The 21605-nt window shown below is 41.5% G+C and overlaps 1 protein-coding gene across 1 annotated transcript in view; it reads left to right on the top strand.

The window, feature by feature from the left end:
* The window catches only part of LOC144988791 (uncharacterized), a 51643-nt gene extending 30795 nt beyond the window's left edge, over positions 1-20848 (top strand). Inside the window, exon 3 of the mRNA XM_078939727.1 lies at positions 20778-20848. Coding sequence (XP_078795853.1) covers positions 20778-20848 — 71 coding nt within the window. The remainder of the gene's footprint in view (positions 1-20777) is intronic.
* The last annotated feature ends 757 nt before the right edge of the window (positions 20849-21605 follow it).

The raw sequence follows: 21605 nt of genomic DNA, 5'->3' as shown, positions 1-21605 counted from the left end.
CTCCAAACTTTGGTTTTGTAAACTATACACATGTCCGATGTTAAATTGCAAAGCTTTTAAGTTTTTACAGAAGTTTGTGGCCGTGGCGGCGCGTAGAAATTTGACGTTGTTTCGAAAACACGCCATGAAAAGAAAAATGGCCATTACTCAGCCATGCATATTCCAATCTGATCCAAAATTGATATGCATGATTGTAGTCTGACTCTGAACACATCTGCAGTGAAAGAATCCGGAAAAAGTGTAGCGCCACCTGCTGGCAAGATGAAATGACATGTTTTACTTGGAGCATCACTGCTCTGAGTAGGATGAGCCGACACACCTGAAAATGACATCCACCTGTTGAAAAGCCCTTGAAGTTTACTCTGACAAAAAACCATAACTTTCAATGCGGGGGTGTGGTCGTGACAGAGCGGCAAAGTTGGGCATCTCGCCATGCACACAAAAGTTGCTCTCACGTGCACATTCCTTGTCCAATCTCACTGAAATTCAATGGATATGATGAAGCTTCTATTCTGAACCCATGGATATGACAATCTTGGACGAGCTCTATAGCGCCACCTAGTTATTGCATTGGGCACATTCTGCCCATTTTTATCTAATTGCTTTGTCCAATGTGCATGAAATTAAAACTGGAGATACTCAGAAGGGTCCTCTCTCATAATCTGAAGTTTCATGGGTGTACACCTGACGGTGCCTGCGTAACAGGAAGTGGTCGATTATGTGCACCCAAATAATAGAAATTTATTATAAATCAGCCGTTTGTCTCAGGAAGCTGAGATTTCAGAATTAGATGCCTTTAATAACCTCCAGCTTTGATATGTAACACAATAGGGTCTATGAGAAACTTCATACCTCTTTTTTTCCTATGCAATTTTGGACTGAACAAAGATTTTTAGCATAAATTCTGTTTAGGTTATCAGCACCAAAGACTAGACTTTAATAGGCATTTATGTGCTACTGCTTCCTAAAAAAATTCAGAATGATTGAAGTTACAGGTGACATCTTAGAGAGCATTACATCCAAAAAGGTCCGAAAACGTCTTTTTAGGCAAAACTACAAACACCTATTTTTTTTCATAACTTAATCATCATATATCAACACCATTTATTTTTTTAAATGTAGGGATCTGTGTTTGCTGCCTTCCATATTTTTTTCAGAAGTCCAGGTGAAACAGATGATTTTAAAAAAATCCTGATTCATCCCAAAACCTGTGCTTTTTCCGTCTGGACTCCAAACAAGTGTGTTTTAAAATTACTTATGCTTCAAATATCCACACCAAGTTTCACACGCATATAGCTGAACATGTCTAAATGCTTCTTGAATATTCTTTACAGATATAAAATGAACTGGTCAACTGTAGGATGTCATTTCCTCTTACATGCTTAAGTCTTTTCCTCATGCTGCAGCCTGCTCCTCAATCATCCCTGTTGCTGGAGTCAAATTTCACCCCCCCCCCCCCCCCCCCCCCACACACACACACACACCAGCTGCCAGTTCATATGCTAACTAACCCAGAAGTGAGGTGACAAGAGTTTAGACACAAGAGGGAGGGCAGACTGCTTTTTCATTTGTTTTGTATGTCTTTCATAGATTTTTATGAATAATCATTGCTTTTCTAGTCATGTAAAATGCAATTAACCTAATATTTTATCTTTTTTTTTTACAAACAAAACATATGAATGTGCTCCAAAACAAAACCCAACTCTCAGTACAGTTCTACAGATGTAACATAAGACTTAGACAGTAAATGTCTCTTTTATCCTTTTTTAATCAATGCTGCAACTTCTTTTCCTTAATATAAATCCAATGAAATTAAACTACAAAACCAAAAAACACAACGTATAGCAAATTTCTCTAAATAAATTATGTGTATATACAATATGTAGCACTTTTAAACAAAATAATAACAAATCCTTCCAATACAAGCACAGAAAAATGGAACACAAAATTTAAAACCCAAATTTGAAATGGCAATTTTAAAAAGATAATTTTTTCAGCCTGCTAAAAGTGCACATTTGTAAAAGCTCTTTTATATAGACAACTGTTTGGTTGCTTAGAGCTCTAAATATAAAAACAATGCCTTTATGGACGTGGCACGGATGGCACGGATGTTCAGCAGGGTAAACCCCAGGAAAGCGGCGGGACCTGATGGAGTTCCCGGAAAGGTTCTGCGGGCCTGCGCCGATCAACTCTCCCAGGTCTTCACAAAAATCTTCAACCTGTCGCTAGCTCAGGCTTTCATCCCTGCTTGCCTGAAGTCATCCACTGTCATCCCGATACCCAAAAAGTCCTCATCCACAGCCTTCCTCACGGACTTCCGCCCAGTTGCACTCACTGCTGTCATCACAAAGTGTCTGGAGCGGCTGCTCCTGGGACACATCAAAGACTCCCTCCCTCCAATCTTCGTCCCCCACCAGTTTGCTTACAAAGCAAACAGATCAACGGATGATGCCATTTCCATCACCCTCCACACTGCGCTGAGCCACCTGGAACACAGAGACACCTACGCCAGGATGCTCTTTGTGGACTATAGCTCAGCCTTTAACACAATCATTCCTGACATTCTGGTCAACAAACTGTCTGAACTAGGACTCCACCCACTCACCTGCTCGTGGATCAAGGACTTCCTGACAAACAGACCACAGACAGTCAAACTTGACCCCCACCTCTCCTCCACCCGGACGCTGAGCACAGGCTCCACACAGGGATGTGTGCTGAGTCCTCTGCTGTATACACTGTACACAGCAGACTGCAGACCAGCCCACACCAGCAACACCGTGGTGAAGTTTGCAGACGACACTACTGTGGTGGGGCTGATCTCTGGGGACGACGAGACGGCCTACAGAGACGAAGTCCTGAAACTCTCAAGGTGGTGTCAGGCTAATAACCTCATCCTGAACACCACCAAGACCAAGGAGATCATCCTGGACTTCAGAAAAAACAGAACAGATCCACCCCCACTCTACATCGATGGAAACTGTGTGGAGAGGGTCCACAGCTTCACCCTCCTGGGCACCACCATCTCTGCTGACCTCACATGGTCTAACAACACCATGACTGTCATCAGGAAGGCCCAGCAACGCCTGCACTTCCTGAGAAAACTTAGGAGGAACGACGTCAGCAGGGAGCTGCTGGTAACGTTCTACCGCTCAACCATTGAGAGCATTCTGTCCTATGGCATCACAGTGTGGTTTTCCCACTGCACTGAAGCAGAACGGCAGAGTCTCCAGAGAGTGGTAAAGACAGCGCAGAGGATCATCGGCTGCCCCCTCCCCTCACTGAAGGACATTTACCAGTCTCGCTGCCTCAGCAGAGTGACTAGCATCACCACTAACTCCACCCATTCTGCTTTCCCTCTGTTTGAACTGCTGCCCTCTGGAAGGAGGTACAGGTCCATCAGAACCAGGACAAACAGACTAAGAAACAGCTTTTTTCCACAGGCAATTATCATACGGAATGCACATACGTCCACCAACCACACCTCACTCTAATTTTACTACAATGCGTGCAATATCCTGACTGTCTAACCGGGTCACTGTGCAATAACTTGATATTTATTAAGCTGTGCTCACAGCAACTCATGTAATTCCATTCTATTTTATTCACAAATATTTAATATTTAACAGTTTCTGAGACAAGGCCAAGCTGCAATGCGTCATCCACTCAGCAGAGAAGGTGATCGGCTGCCACCTCCCGTCTCTCCAGGAGCTGCACATCTCCAGGACCTGGAGGCGGGCAGCCAGGATTGTAGCCAACCCCTCTCATCCAGGACATAATCTCTTTCGGCCCCTCCCTTCTGGCAAGAGGCTCCGGTCCATCAGGACCTCGCGCCACAAGAACAGCTTCTTCCCCACTGCAGTCAGCCTGCTGAACAGTACCCCAACTCCCCCAGGTGACCCCCCCCCCCGCCCACCAAAGGACTGTCGGTGCCACTTACAGGCCCCACCATCCCAGCCCATCTGTGCTCCCACTTTAATTCACCTTACTCTACTGTATATAGTGTGTTGTTGTTGTTAACTTAATTTTTAACTTATTCTTAATTGCACTATACACCAAGTCAAATTCCTCGTTTTGTAAAGTGCGCTCTACTGAACCTGGCAATAAAACTTTTTCTGATTTCTGATTCTGATTCTGATTCTATTAATCATTGTTTTTTATTCATTCAAAATGCAATTAAATCAATATTTTATGTTTTTTCTTTTCCTTTTTCTTTTTTTTTATCTCTTATATCCTTTTTTATAATCAATGTTTGAACTTCTTTTCCTTTCTATTGTCATGGTTTCAGTTTGTTGTCTTGTTTTTCGCTTTAGTTCTTGTTCTGCCTTGTTTGGTTCTGTTTCCTGTTTTATTTTGAAAGGTTTCCTGTCTTGTCATGTTTCTTGAGTTTTACTTCCTTTGGTCCCCATCTGCCCTAATCGTGTTCACCTGTGTCTTGTCTGCCCTGTCTGTATATAAGTCTTGTCTCTGCCTTCCTCCTGTGCTGGTCCATTAACTTCTGCTCATGTTGATCACGTCTTCTTGTCTGGCGTCCATGTCCCTTGCCATGCCACAGTAAGTTTTTGTTTTTAGATTTGTCATCCTGGTCTGCAGCGCTTTTTGTTAGTTAAATAAACCCACTTGCCCTGAACCCGTTTGCCTCCCGTCTCTGCGCCTGGGTCCTACCTGCTCTCGAGCCTCCCCCCCACACGACATCTATACATCCAATGAAATTAAACTACAAATCAACAAACACAACTGATAACAAATGTCTCTAAAAAATGATGTGTATATTTGCAGAACCTTAAAAACACCAAACAAATAACAAATGCTTCCCAATTAAAGCACAAAAAATGGAACACAAAATGTAAAACCCAAGTTAGAAATTGCAATTTGAAAAATATACTTTTTTCAGCAGCTTTTCAAAATCAATCACCAATTCTACTCTTCTGTGGATGAAACAAAGAACTCCAGAACAATGAAGCCATTTCTCTAAGTCTCTCTCACCTTCAGTTTTAAACAAGGTCTGTGAAAATCCACCATACATTGGTCACATGAACTCAGAGACCTGCTAAAAGTGCACAATTGTAAAAGCTCTTTTATATAGACAACTGTTTGTTTGCTTAGAGCTCTAAATATAAAAAAAATGCTTTTCTATCACCTAGACACAGATGGAGAACCATATCAACTGGATTAATAACAGGGTGGCATGTTTAGACAACATGAAGCTGTCCATCACATTTTTGACCTAAACATGTAAACACATCCTTGGCTCTGCGGTTAGGAAATGGTATTTGGGATTCTTTTTATACCAGGAGCCAGCCTGGCCATTGGAACATCGCCACAGTGCCCATCCATACTGGGACAGCAACGGGGTCCACTTCAGAGCCGTGAGCTGCTGTGTTTAACTCCAGCTGTCCCAGCAAGGGAGACAACTGCAGCAACATCCACTGACCAAGCTGACAAGCCCTGGCAGAAAAGATCCCCACAAGAAAAACACTGGCTCAGGCAGGCTGGTCAAAAAAAAATAGTTTTGCCATTGTCTTGCAGCTCGCAGATCAAGTGGTTTAGTTTTCCAGTAATGTCAGTCAAGAATGCAAGTTCAGATTCACAATGTTCATATTCACCATATTCAACAGACATCTCCTCCAATAGCACCTTAAAAATCCTGTGCTGTTTTGCTTTGCAACTGAGGTTGTTTACGATTTTCAGAATAAGAGTCATTATATGTCCAGAGCCAATCACTTCTGCACATAAGGCCTGCTGGTGAATGACGCAGCAGTAATGCAGACATTTTGGAAAGTCTGGGTCAGCTTTACAGTGAGTGATGAAACCTGTTTGTCTATTGATCATAGCAGGAGCCCCATCTGCAGTCACTGCTACCAGCTTTTCTAATTGTACCTTTTTCTGCACAAAAACTCCTTCACCGTGTTATACATTTCAACTCCTCTTGTAGTTGTCTGTTAGGGCAGATGTGTCAGGAGTTCTTCTCTTGTGGAAACCAAAAGCTATGCTGTACTGTTGCCGTCCACAGACTCATTACACTGGACGTTAACCACCTGCACTTTGCAAGATCCCGGTCCAGCTAATTGGCCAAGTTATCAGACATAGCTGACACTCATCTAGACATTGTAGTGGAAATTGAATGAGTTCTATTGTTCTCATCCTTAGGGACAGTGATAGCAATTATCATCATTGCTTGAATTTTTTTCATGCTATATGCAAAAGTCTTTGTCCCTTAAGGCAACAGATTACAGCCCCCCCCCCCCCCCCCCCCCCCCAGGCTGCTGTCGTATTAACAATAGCTTGGAGCTCCAGAATGGACAAGAAAAAACGACGAGAATGGCTCGAGCAGGGCGTTGCTCACGGGGCGGTCGCTCGTGCCATGCGGTCGCACGTGCTCGGGCCCGCTAAATGCTACTTGTAGCTTTAATTAGGGCCCGAGCACGGAGTGCAAGGACCCTATTGTATCTGTAAGAGTTATTATTATTATTCTTTTTCTTCCGACGGAAGAGTCGCCTTTTTGAGGCCTTTAACATACCCCAAAACTCACCAAATTTGGCACACACATCAGGAGTCGCGAAAAATTTCGTATTTTACAGGAGATTGGCATGGGCGCACAAAAACAGCTTGACAGCGCCACCTACAGTGACATTTGTCCCGAGCCCCCGCATATGCTTTGACATACAAGCTTGATTTTTTCAGGACATGTTCATCAGATGGAAACCTACAAAAAAGTCTCTTGGGACCAAGCTGTCAGTCGCACAGGAAGTCTGCTATATTGGTGTCAATATGTCATTTTTGCTCTATTTTGGACATTTGTAGGCCTCGTTCTAGAACGAACTCCTCCTAGAGATTTATGAATAATGACTCCAAACTTTGGTTTTGTAAACTACACACATGTCCGATGTTAAATTGCGAAGCTTTAAAGGTATTACGGATGTTTGTGACCGTGGCGGCGCGTCGAACTTGGAGGTCATTTTGAAAACACGCCATGAAAAGAAAAATGGCCATTACTCAGCCATGCAAAATCCAATCTGATCCAAAGTTGATATGCATGATTGTAGTCTGACTTTGAACACATCTGCAGTGGAAGAATCTGGAACAAGTGTAGCGCCACCTGCTGGCAGCAGGAAATGACATGTTTGACTTGGAGCATCACTGCTCCAAGTAGGATGAGCCGACACACCTCAAAATGACGTCCACCTGTTGAAAAGCCATTGAAGTTTACTCTGATAAAAAGCCATAACTTTCAACGCAGGGGTGTGGTCGTGACAGAGCGGCGAAGTTGGGCGTCTCGCCGTGCACACAAAAGTTGCTCTCACGTGCACATTCCTTGTCCAATCTCACTGAAATTCAATGGAGGTAATGAGGCTTCCATTCTGAACCCATGGATATGACAATCTTGGACGAGCTCTATAGCGCCACCTAGTTATTGCATTGGGCACATTCTGCCCTGTATTTTCTCTTTGCTTTGTCCGATGTGCATGAAATTAAAACTGGAGATACTCAGAAGGGTCCTCTCTTATCATGTAAAGTTTCATGGGTGTACACCTGACGGTGCCTGCGTAACAGGAAGTGGTCGATTATGTGCACCCAAATAATAGAAATTTATTATAAATCAGCCGTTTGTCTCAGGAAGCTGAGATTTCAGAATTAGATGCCTTTAATAACCTCCAGCTTTGATATGTAACACTATAGGGTCTACGAGAAACTTCATCACTTGATTTTTTTAATGAAATTTTGGACTGAACAAAGATTTTTAGCATAAATTCTGTTTAGGTTATCAGCACCAAGAATTCAACTTTCATAGGCATTTATGTGCTACTGCTTCCTAAAAAAATTCAGAATGATTGAAGTTACAGGTGACATCTTAGAGAGCATTACATCCAAAAAGGTCCGAAAACGTCTTTTTAGGCAAAACTGCAAACACCTATTTTTTTGCATAACTTATCTTTCAAATATCAGCACAAAAAAATTAAAAACGGTAGGGATCTGTGTTTGCTGCCTTCCATATTTTTTTCAGACTTAAAAGTGTAACAGATGATTTATAAAAAATCCTTTTCATCCAAAAACCTCTGTTAAATCTGTCTAGACTCCAAACAAACATTTTTTTATGGTAACTTATGTTTCAACAATCGACACCAATTTTCACAGACCTAAAGCTGAACATGTCCCATAGCTCCCTGAATATTTTCATAGATATAAAATGAACTGGTCATTCTAACATCTGGCATTCTAACATCTAACATCTTACATGTCAAAGCCTCTCTCAGCCTGGCTCTGCTGAAGGAGTCGTTTTACAACCCCGCCCCCTCCTGCTGGGACCCCTGCTATGTAAATTAGCAAGCATTGAACAGAGAGATGAGGAGTAAGAATGGTCATTACTCAGGCATGCATAATCCAAAGACAGCCAGTTAAACACTGAAAGACATATTTTTTCGGTATGTCTTTCATACATCTTTAGTATTAAAAACTCTCCAAGATGAATGTGCCTGACTCCACCTGCAGGTGGATCACAGACTTCCTGACGGACAGACAGCAGTATGTGAGGCTGGGGAAGCTCGTCTCAGATACTCGGACCACAAGCACCGGATCCCCCCAGGGCTGTGTCCTTTCACCCCTGTTACTCTCCCTGTACACAAACAGCTGCACAGCTGGTCACCTGTCTGTCAAACTCCTGAAGTTTGCTGACGACACCACACTCATCGGCCTCATCTCTGACGGAGATGAGTCGGCCTACAGGAGTGAAATAGCCAGGCTGGTGTCATAGTGCAGCGCTAACAACCTGGAGCTTAATGCTCTGAAGACAGTGGAGATGACAGTGGACTTCAGGAAGGCCCCAGCCCCCCTCCCCCCTGTCATCCTCTGTGACTCCCCGGTGACCTCTGTGGAGTCCTTCTGCTTCCTGGGAACCATCATCAGCCAGGACCTCAAGTGGGAGCAGAACATCAGCTCCATCACTAAGAAGGTCCAGCAGAGGATGTACTTCCTGAGGCAGCTGAAGAAGTTTCACCTCCCTGAAAAGATGCTGGTAGACTTTTACACCGCCATCATCGAATCCACCCTCACGTCCTCCATCACAGTCTGGTTCGCTGCGGCCACGGCCAGAGACAAGGCCAAGCTGCAACGCGTCATCCACTCAGCAGAGAAGGTGATCGGCTGCCACCTCCCGTCTCTCCAGGAGCTGCACATCTCCAGGACCTGGAGGCGGGCAGCCAGGATTGTAGCCAACCCCTCTCATCCAGGACATAATCTCTTTCGGCCCCTCCCTTCTGGCAAGAGGCTCCGGTCCATAAGGACCAGGACCTCGCGCCACAAGAACAGCTTCTTCCCCACTGCAGCCAGCCTGCTGAACAGAACCCCAACTCCCCCAGGTGACCCCCCCCCCCCCCCCCCCCCCCCCGCCCACCAAAGGACTGTCGGTGCCACTTACAGGCCCCACCATCCCAGCCCATCTGTGCTCCCACTTTAATTCACCTTACTCTACTGTATATAGTGTGTTGTTGTTGTTAACTTAATTTTTAACTTATTCTTAATTGCACTATACACCAAGTCAAATTCCTCGTTTTGTAAAGTGCGCTCTACTGAACCTGGCAATAAAACTTTTTCTGATTCCTGATTCTGATTCTGATTCTATTAATCATTGTTTTTTATTCATTCAAAATGCAATTAAATCAATATTTTATCTTTTTTCTTTTCCTTTTTCTTTTTTTTTTTATCTCTTATATCCTTTTTTATAATCAATGTTTGAACTTCTTTTCCTTTCTATTGTCATGGTTTCAGTTTGTTGTCTTGTTTTTCGCTTTAGTTCTTGTTCTGTCTTGTTTGGTTCTGTTTCCTGTTTTATTTTGAAAGGTTTCCTGTCTTGTCATGTTTCTTGAGTTTTACTTCCTTTGGTCCCCATCTGCCCTAATCGTGTTCACCTGTGTCTTGTCTGCCCTGTCTGTATATAAGTCTTGTCTCTGCCTTCCTCCTGTGCTGGTCCATTAACTTCTGCTCATGTTGATCACGTCTTCTTGTCTGGCGTCCATGTCCCTTGCCATGCCACAGTAAGTTTTTGTTTTTAGTTTTGTCATCCTGCTCTGCAGCGCTTTTTGTTAGTTAAATAAACCCACTTGCCCTGAACCCGTTTGCCTCCCGTCTCTGCGCCTGGGTCCTACCTGCTCTCGAGCCTCCCCCCCACACGACATCTATACATCCAATGAAATTAAACTACAAATCAACAAACACAACTGATAACAAATGTCTCTAAAAAATGATGTGTATATTTGCAGAACCTTAAAAACACCAAACAAATAACAAATGCTTCCCAATTAAAGCACAAAAAATGGAACACAAAATGTAAAACCCAAGTTAGAAATTGCAATTTGAAAAAGATACTTTTTTCAGCAGCTTTTCAAAATCAATCACCAATTCTACTCTTCTGTGGATGAAACAAAGAACTCCAGAACAATGAAGCCATTTCTCTAAGTCTCTCTCACCTTCAGTTTTAAACAAGGTCTGTGAAAATCCACCATACATTGGTCACATGAACTCAGAGACCTGCTAAAAGTGCACAATTGTAAAAGCTCTTTTATATAGACAACTGTTTGTTTGCTTAGAGCTCTAAATATAAAAAAAATGCTTTTCTATCACCTAGACACAGATGGAGAACCATATCAACTGGATTAATAACAGGGTGGCATGTTTAGACAACATGAAGCTGTCCATCACATTTTTGACCTAAACATGTAAACACATCCTTGGCTCTGCGGTTAGGAAATGGTATTTGGGAATCTCTTTATACCAGGAGCCAGCCTGGCCATTGGAACATCGCCACAGTGCCCATCCAGACTGGGACAGCAACGGGGTCCACTTCAGAGCCGTGAGCTGCTGTGTTTAACTCCAGCTGTCCCAGCAAGGTAGACAACTGCAGCAACATCCACTGACCAAGCTGACAAGCCCTGGCAGAAAAGATCCCCACAAGAAAAACACTGGCTCAGGCAGGCTGGTCAAAAAAAAATAGTTTTGCCATTGTCTTGCAGCTCGCAGATCAAGTGGTTTAGTTTTCCAGTAATGTCAGTCAAGAATGCAAGTTCAGATTCACAATGTTCATATTCACCATATTCAACAGACATCTCCTCCAATAGCACCTTAAAAATCCTGTGCTGTTTTGCTTTGCAGCTGAGGTTGTTTACGATTTTCAGAATAAGAGTCATTATATGTCCAGAGCCAATCACTTCTGCACATAAGGCCTGCTGGTGAATGACGCAGCAGTAATGCAGACATTTTGGAAAGTCTGGGTCAGCTTTACAGTGAGTGATGAAACCTGTTTGTCTATTGATCATAGCAGGAGTCCCATCTGCAGTCACTGCTACCAGCTTTTCTAATTGTACCTTTTTCTGCACAAAAACTCCTTCACCGTGTTATACATTTCAACTCCTCTTGTAGTTGTCTGTTAGGGCAGATGTGTCAGGAGTTCTTCTCTTGTGGAAACCAAAAGCTATGCTGTACTGTTGCCGTCCACAGACTCATCACACTGGACGTAAACCCTCTGCACTTTGCAAGATCCCGGTCCAGCTAATTGGCCAAGTTATCAGACATAGCTGACACTCATCTAGACATTGTAGTGGAAATTGAATGAGTTCTATTGTTCTCATTCTTAGGAACAGTGATAGCAATTATCATCATTGCTTGTTTCTTAATCTGATAAAAACCTTCTTCTACTTGATGAGAAATTGAGCAGGTCTAAACGAGGCTTAGATTTAAGAATTTTTTTCATGCTATATGCATAAGTCTTTGTCCTTTAAGGAAACAGATTACAGTCCCCCCCCCCCCCCACACACACACACAGGCTGCTGTCATATTAACATTATCTTGGAGCTCCAGAATGGACAAGAAAAAACAACGAGAATGGCTCGAGCAGGGCGTTGCTCACGGGGCGGTCGCTCGTGCCAGGCGGTGGCACGTGCTCGGGCCCGCTAAATGCTACTTGTAGCTTTAATTATTATTATTATTATTATTATTCTACCGGAAGAGTCGCCTTTTTGAGGCCTTTAACATACCCCAAAACTCACCAAATTTGGCACACACATCAGGAGTCGCGAAAAATTTCGTATTTTATAGGAGATTGGCATGGGAGCACAAAAACGGCTCGATAGCGCCACCTACAGTGACTTTTGTCCCGACGCCCCGCATACGCTTTAACGTACAAGCTTGATTTTTACAGGGCATGTTCTTCAGATGGAGACCTACAAAAAAGTCTGAAAGGACCCACCTGTCACTCGCACAGGAAGTCTGATATATTGAGGTCAATATGTCATTTTTGCTTCATTTTGGACATTTGCAGGCCTCGCTCTAGAACGAACTCCTCCTAGAGATTTTGGAGTAATGACTCCAAACTTTGGTTTTGTAAACTAGACACATGTCCAATGTTAAATTGCGAAGCTTTTAAGTTTTTACGGATGTTTGTGACCGTGGCGGCGCGTCGAAAATGGAGGTCATATTGAAAACACGCCATGAAAAGAAAAATGGCCATTACTCAGCCATGCAAAATCCAATCTGATCCAAAATTGATATGCATGATTGTAGTCTGACCCTGACCACATCAGAAGTGGAAAAATCCAGAACAGGTGTAGCGCCACCTGCTGGCAAAAGGAAATGACATGTTTTACTTGGAGCATCACTGCTCCGAGTAGGATGAGCCGACACACCTCAAAATGATGTCCACCTGTTGAAAAGCCATTGAAGTTTAATCTGATAAAAAGCCATAACTTTCAACGCAGGGGTGTGGTCGTGACAGAGCGGCGAAGTTGGGCGTCTCGCCGTGCACACAAAAGTTGCTCTCACGTGCACATTCCTTGTCCAATCTCACTGAAATTCAATAGAGGTGATGAGGCTTTCATTCTGAACCAATGGATATGACAATCTTGGACGAACTCCATAGCGCCACCTAGATATTGACAAATACATTTTATGTCACATTCTGACCTATCTTTTCTCTTTGCTTTGTCCGACATTCATAAAATTACAACAGGAGATACTCATAAGGGTCTTCTCTCATCGTCTAAAGTTTCATGGGTGTACACCTGACGGTGCCTGCGCAAGCCACCACCAAACAGGAAGTGGTTGATTGCGTTGCAGTCAGATAATTAAAAATTCATAAAAAATCAGCCGTTTGTATCACGAGGCTGAGATTTCAGAATGAGATGCCTCATAAATATCTCCAACTTAGATATACAGCACTTGCATGGGTGAACAAAAACGGCTCAATAGCGCCACCTACCATGTTTGTTTTTGAGAGCCCCGCCATGTTCTTTAACATACAAGCTTGATTTTTACAGGACATGTTCATCAGATGAAAACCTACAAAAAAGTCTCTTGGTACCAAGCTGTCAGTTGCACAGGAAGTCTGCTATATTGGTGTCAATATGTCATTTTTGGTGTATTTTGGTCATTTGCAAGCCTCGTTCTAGAACGAACTCCTCCTAGAGATTTTTGAACAATGACTCCAAACTTTGGTTTTGTAAACTAAACACATGTCCAATATTAAATTGCGAAGCTTTTAAGTTTTTACGGTTGTTTGTGACCGTGGCGGCGCGTCAAAATTTGAGGTCGTTTCGAAATCACGCCATGAAAAAAAAAATGGCCATTACTCAGCCATAAATAATCTAATCTGATCCAAATTTGTTGTGCATGATTGTAGTCTGACTTTGAACACATCTGCAGTCGAAAAATCCGAAACAGGTGTAGCGCCACCTGTTGGCAACAGGAAATGACATGTTTTACTTGGAGCATCACTGCTCCAAGTAGGATGAGCCGACACACCTCAAAATGACGTCCACCTGTTGAAAAACCATTGAAGTTTACTCTGATAAAAAGCCATAACTTTCAATGCGGGGTGTGGTCTTGACAGAGCGGCAAAGTTGGGCGTCTCGCCATGCAGACAAATGTTGCTCTCATGTGCACATTCCTTGTCCAATCTCACTGAATTTCAATGGATATGATGAAGCTTTCATTCTGAACCCATGGATATGACAACTTTGGACGAGCTCTATAGCGCCACCTAGTTATTGCATGGGGCACATTCTGCCCTGTATTTTCTATGTGCTTTTTCCGATGTGCATGAAATTAAAACTGGAGATACTCAGAAGGCTCTTCTCTCATCATCTCAAGTTTCATGGCTGCACATCTGACGGTGCCTGCGTAAGGCACTGCCAAACAGGAAGTGGTCGATTCCGTTGCAGTCATATAATCAAGCTTTATAGGAAATCAGCCGTTTGTCTCAGGAAGCTGAGATTTCAGAATTAGATGCGTCCTACAAAGCTCCACGTTTGAAAAGCAGCACTATACGTACGAGAAACATTTAACCACCTTAATCACCCTATTGTGCTAAAAGCAAATTTTGGGACATTTTGACTCAAGCAAATATTTTTATCATAACTTCTGTTTAGTTTATCAGCACCAAAATAAAAAATATTTACATTTATAAAATGAACTGGTCAACTCTAGGATTTTATTTATTCAATCTTACATCCTCAAGCTTTTCATCAGTCTCCCCTGCTGCAGGAGTGGAGTTAGCCCCCCCCCAACCCCCGGCTGTGTGCTCACATGTAAATTAGCCAGGAGTGGCAGACAGAAAGTAGAACAGTTAGAAAGCCTAGTTCAACCCTAAAATACAGCATTTTCCTTTGTTTTGTTTGTCTTTTATACATCCTTAGCACTAATCATTGCTTTTTTATTCATCCAAAATACAATTAACTTTATATTTTATCTTTTTTTTTTTTTTTTACAAACAAAACATATGAATGTGCTCCAAAACAAAACCCAGCCTCAGTACACTCCTACAGATGTAACATCAGACAGTAAATGTCTCTTTTATGCTTTTTTTAATCAATGCTGCAACTTCTTTTCATTTCCTTTCAATACATCCAATAAAATTAAACTACAATGACAACAAACACAACATATAGCAAATGTCTCTAAGAAGATTGTGTATATACAATATGTACCACCTTTAAACACCAAAAAAATTAACAAATCCTCTAATAAAATCACAAAAAATGGAACACAAAATGTAAAACCCAAATTAGAAATTGCAATTTTAAAAAGATACATTTTTCAGCAGCTTTTCAAAATCAATCACATATTTTACTCTTCTGTGGATGAAACAAAGAAGTCCAGAATAATGTAGCCACTTCTCCAAAGTCTCTGTCACCTTCAGTTTTAAACAAAGTCTGTGAAAATCCATTATACATTGGTCACATGTATTCAGAGACCTGCTAAAAGTGCACAATTGTAAAAGCTCTTTTATATAGACAACTGTTTGTTTGCTTAGAGCTCTAAATATAAAAAGATGCTTTTCTATCACCTAGACACAGGTGGAGAACAACATCAACTGGATTAGTAACAGGGAAACATGTTTAGGTTTAAACTTACATCAATAGACAACATGAAGCTGTTCATCACATTTTTGACCTAAACATGTAAACACATCCTTGGCTCTGCGGTTAGGAAATGGTAATTGGGAATCTCTTCATACCAGGAGCCAGCCTGAACATTGGAACATCACCACAGTGCCCATCCAGACTGGGACAGCAACGGGGTCCACTTCACAGCCGTGAGGCTGCTATGTTTAACTCCAGCTGTCCCAGCAAGGGAGACAACTGCAGCAACATCCACTGACCAAGCCGGCAAGCCCTGGCAGAAAAGATCCCCACAAGAAAAACACTGGCTCAGGCAGGCTGGTCAATAAAAAAATATAGTTTTGCCAATGTCTTGCAGCTCGCAGATCAAGTGGTTTAGTTTTCCAGTAATGTCAGTCAAGAATACAAGTTCAGATTCACCATATTCATATTCACCATATTCAGCAGATATCTCCACCAATAGCACCTTAAAAATCCTGTTCTGTTTTGCTTTGCAGCTGAGGTTTTTTTTATGATTTTCACAATAGGAGTCATTATGTGTCCAGAGCCAATCACTTCTGCACATAAGGCCTACTGGTGAATGACGCAGCAGTAATGCAGACATTTTGGAAAGTCTGGGTCAGCTTTACAGCTTACAGTGAGTGATGAAACCTGTCTGCAGTCACTGCTACTGGCTTTTCTAATGGTACCTTTTTCTGCACAAAAACTCCTTCACCGTGTTATACATTTCAACTCCTCTTGTAGTTGTCTGTTAGGGCAGATGTGTCAGGAGTTCTTCTCTTGTGGAAACCAAAGGCTATGCTGTACTGTTGCCGTCCACAGACTCATCACACTGGACGTAAACCCTCTGCACTTTGCAAGATCCCGGTCCAGCTAATTGGCCAAGTTATCAGACATAGCTGACACTCATCTAGACATTGTAGTGGAAATTGAATGAGTTCTATTGTTCTCATTCTTAGGAACAGTGATAGCAATTATCATCATTGCTTGTTTCTTAATCTGATAAAAACCTTCTTCTACTTGATGAAAAATTGAGCAGGTCTAAACGAGGCTTAGATTTAAGAATTTTTTTCATGCTATATGCATAAGTCTTTGTCCTTTAAGGAAACAGATTACAGTCCCCCCCCCACAGGCTGCTGTCATATTAACATTATCTTGGAGCTCCAGAATGGACAAGAAAAAACAACGAGAATGGCTCGAGCAGGGCGTTGCTCACGGGGCGGTCGCTCGTGCCAGGCGGTGGCACGTGCTCGGGCCCGCTAAATGCTACTTGTAGCTTTAATTACCTATTTAGATTTCACCCTGACAGCCTTTCAACTGCGAGTGAAGAAGAGCTGCAGCGTGTGAACGATAGCGGGGTGGCAGGGGAGGCACAAGCAGTAATAAACTCCGGAGAGAATTAATATGACATTGTTTAACACTTGCATGCAATAACTGAAGGTCCCCACAGACAGAGGTGTTTTTCTGGGCAACCGAGGGAATTGCTGTTTAAACCTGCATCCATGTTAGAGGACGTTGGTTCTGTTATTAAGGGGCAGCTAACAGATGTAGCTTGATGAGTGGAGCCCAGGCACTTGGAGGTGAACGGCTGGTTCATTTAAATCAGTGGCGAAAGAAGGGACATTTGTTTGCAGTGGAGAGGGCCGTTGATCAACGGTGATTGATATTCAGCAACACTGAACTGCCTCAGGCTGCTCTCAGCCAATTTGCTGCCAATCATTAGGCTGTACCAGGAAAATTCAAAGCACCTTCACTGCCTCATACTGATGGAACCTCTCATTGCCAGTCAGGGACTTCATACCCAAAGTAGCATAAAGGTGGAAAAGAAAACACTCATTGACTATGTTGAATCTGCAAAGCAAAAAACACAACATGTTATCAAAATGTTGCTATGTTTTTGTGATTTGGTTAAAAATTGACATTATGTTTACTGTTTCTACTAACGGAAAATACGAAAACTCCCAGAAAACGTCTAAAATGTGAAAAAGAAAAAGACAAAACTGGACAGCTGGCCAGCATTCACCGTAGAATTTTATCAAGTTGTAGGTCAATGCAGCACGACTCCCTTCATTTTCCAGATTAAGACTCCTAAGTATTTCTATATTTGTGGTAAATGTGGTCTTTTACTGAAATGCTTAAAAATAATAAGCTTTTTTTGATGATATATATTCTGGTTTACTAGGATCTGTTTGGTCATGGACGTTCAATGCGAATACAGACCCGTGATCTTTAGAGGCACTTCATCCACCTGAATAAAAAAGCAAAATAAAACCGTAAGGTCACCGCCTCACTAGTGTGTGTCTCTAACAGACCGTACTGTATGTTACCAGAAGAAAAGGAACACAATATTTTTACAAGAACACAAATTCTGAAATCTTAAGGTAAGACAGCTTTTGTCATCCATGCCAAAATAAAAATATCCTCCATCTGAAACTGCAGAGTAAGCAAATCTTTATGAGGGGAAACACACATTAACCATAACAAAGAATTTACGATGTGTGTATAAAAAATTATAATAATTAGAAAAATAAATAAATGGTTGTAACTGTTTACCAAATATTGATTTTTAATTCTGTAGAATGAGACCTATTGGTACATTTTGCATTTATTACCAAGCAAACTTCTTCTTAATGATTTTATTTTTATTTGACTAAAACTACGTACTAAGGTTGTGCTTTTGCTGCATTAATCTGAATTTGGGATAAAATACGATTGCATCCATCAAAGATTTCTGAAGAGGCCGTCATTTTTCGTTTTTCACATAGAAAAGCAGCTGAGAGGAATCTGCAGTGAGAGCCTGAAACATATTGTACTGACATGTGAGCAGTGCAGGTTTCATTTGTGTGAAAGGGTTTCATATGGATTTTTCATTAGCTATGTTCTACGAGCTCCGAGTACAAGTGTATTAAAAGGGAGATCACATGTCACCATGGCAACTAACTAAACCCCCCTTTTAATAAAGTGTCCATCCAAGAAGTTTCAGGAGAAAACAGAAAATGTCAGATAGTGTAACGCAATCCTTTCCAGAACTTTTTTATCTGAATATACGCACAAATAAAAAGATGTGTACACTTTTGCAAACTAGTGCTTGTGCTCTTACAGTATAGATGTGTTTACTGGATTCCTGCATGTCTGAGTTTAAAAAGAAACGAAAGAATCAAAGGGTTATAGAAATAAACCAGGATGGTCAAGTCGTTTATTTAGCTCTCGATGCATTAAAAAAAAGCCCCCCAACCCCTTACAATGTTTGCAGACATGCAGGACAAACAGTTCCTGCAATAGATATTTTAAGTAATATCCAGAAACAGACCCTGAAGGTGAAAAAACTGGAATCTTTGCATTTTGACGCTGGCACAACACCTAAATAACTCCTTCTCTTTGACGTTCCACAAGTCTTTGACCATTTACACCAGCTGTCTGCAACCTTTAACACTCAATGTGTCATTTGGTCCAGTTTCTTAATGACCAAAAAACAGTGAGAACCAAATAACCCTTTAGAAAAATGCACTTTAGGTTTGTGTAGCTATTATTCCATTCAGTTATAAAAGGTATCTTTAAAATAAAATATTGTCTTGACAGCAGTAAATACAAGATCTCTTCAAAATAAAAGACACCCAGTGTCAAACAAGATCCTTCTGCTGCGGCAGAGTTACTTGAAGTAAAAATGCAAGAAAACCAAATTAGACATTCTGTCATTATGACTTTAGTGAACCGTCACTATTTTGCTCCTATTATTTTTTAAATAAACATTATTTGTGTATAATCCACTTTTTTTTTTTTAAATCCATGCATATATATTCAACTAATTTAAGACTTTTACCTCTACACAACAAGAAGACAATGTTGTGCAGCGTATATTAGAACACATACTTATTTTGACTAACATTAATAACACTGTTAGCATTTTTCTTCAAACATGTGGCTCTGGAGCCTCAGGTTGCAGAGCCCGAGTTTATCCGATCACAGCAAATCAGCTGATTCTGGAGAAAGTCAGCTTTCCATGTCGGCTTTGCACCAAAGTGCAACACATTAGTGCTGCACAATGGTGCAAAGCCTCTTTTGTTGGTGACAGAATCAGCTTATTTACGCAGAAATGCATAAACACCTCACTAATATATGCGTCAACAGTAAAAGAGTTACGGTAGCTGAAAGAACGTAAATAATGGAGCCAAAGCTCCAGTTTAGAGTTAAATCCTGGTACTTTTCAACTCCTGGAGTCTTAATGCAAAAAGCAAAGCAGTTCCAGAAATTAGTCTGAGACCCCACGTGATACACACATCTCTTTGTTCAAAAACCCTGGTGTTTGCGTAAATATCTGTATGCAAAAGTTGAACAACGCACGAGAAAAATAATGAGACATCATCGGCAGAGCAGAGCACGATACGGTCCATGTGGAAACTTTAGTGTTTGTGCATGCACACTCACGCAGAGGGAAAACCTCAGAAGAAACGTTGCACAAATGAATTCCGTCCGCTATCAATCAAAACTGTTTTCTGGCCCAATTCAGTTAATGCACACTGTAGAGGAGGAATAACTGCATAGATTTTCCATTAACAAACCAAGCACAAATAACTCTGGAGCTCCTGTTGCAGAATTTCAAGGCAATTGGTATGCAACAACAAATTCAATCATTATGCTCAGCTGTTGGCTGCACACATTTTACAGATGACATTTTACATTCAGAGTAAATAACCATCGTGGAAACAGAACAAACATTTAGGCCTATTAACAGGATCTTTGATACGACGAAGCACAGAGGGAAATAAACAAGTAACACAAGCCCAACAGGAATTCCTCTGCCGCTTTGGAAAGTTTCCTATTCATTTTCAGTTTACTGGGACTTTTTGGACACAGAATGGTTCCAGTAAAAGGTTATTATGCATAGTCTAAATATCCTCTGGGCCTTTGGGCCAGAGAGTTATGCCATGCCAACAGTGAAGCCCCAACTACTATTTTTCTTCCTTTCTTTAACTCCCTTTTTGTCCATGTGGTGAGAAAATGCTTTCAAGAAAAGTTGGACGAAAAATCAAGTTTGGATAAAAGCTTTAAAGCATCAAACTCAAACTATTGGAGGTGCTGGAGTTTGGTTTTACTGATATTATCCCTGGTAAAGAAAGCCAAAGGGCTTGAAAAGAAGACAAGAAAGTCTTCGAGAATAATCTTAATGCAAAGAAATTGAGAAAAAAAAAATTTTATTCATTCTTTTTTATGTAGGACTAATTTAAACATATGGAAATCCTAAAAACAATAGAAAACATGCAAAATCATGGCATGCATGCAGTCTTTTTGTTGTTCTGACATCCTAGATAACACACGGGTTCACAACTGCACTGCACACCCGGTGTTTACCTCATATACAGTGCATCATTAATTTTAACAATCTGCTGCGATTAGGTGGTGCCGCTCGCTCTGCTCATCTCCTCCACTTTGCCAGCAACATCTGGAGTAAGATGTTATCAGGCTAATGCAACAGTTCCGCTTTAATCACATCGCACAACATTAATCTAATTCTGTCGCTAGAAAGCATCTAATAGAGGTGGTTTGTGTTATCGCTCTTCATCATGCTCAGAAACAGTCGCAGAAGAGGCGGGGCCAGACACAGCTGGACCGTGGCAAAGCAGGAAGGAAGAAAAATGAATTTGATCTTCTGTCCTTGATTTCCTTTTTCTATTTACACAAGATTCTAAGTGATAAACATATAATGCAAAGTTACCTTTGTATTTTACTCTTTGAATTTCGATAATCTCAGAAACCACTGATATTATTTTCAAAATAAAGGCTGATATTTACTTTGATTTACTTTATTTTAGCATTGAAAGACCACTCTGGTCATCTTTTGATCTATTTTCAAAGCGTTCCCAGTGGTTTTTATGGCCTTTTTAGCTAAAAAAAAAAAAAAAAAAAAAAAAACTGTTCTTGTTTTCTAGGACAAAGTTTCTGCAGAGCAGCAGGAGTTGATTGGAGTTTCACCTGTGAGTTTTGGGCAGGACAGGTGCAGCAATTCTGCCCCATCACTCATCTGGTTACACGCTCTACCGTCAGCTTACAGCCCCTCACAACCCCAAAATAATATTAGCGGTGCAACAAAAATGGTGAACAGTGTCAGAGCTATTCAGTTTACATTCAGATTCCAGCTCAGACGAGGAAAACAAAGACGTTCATGGATCTATCTGTCTGCAGGTGGATGCATCAGAATGAAACGGAGCTTGTGGAACGTCCAGC

This window comes from Oryzias latipes, chromosome 21, assembly GCF_053564925.1.
Source record: "Oryzias latipes strain Hd-rR chromosome 21, Olatipes_Hd-rR_3.1".
In the NCBI taxonomy this organism is placed as follows: domain Eukaryota; kingdom Metazoa; phylum Chordata; class Actinopteri; order Beloniformes; family Adrianichthyidae; genus Oryzias; species Oryzias latipes.
Note: the sequence above shows the minus strand (reverse complement) of the source record. Positions and strands in the feature narration are given on the sequence as shown.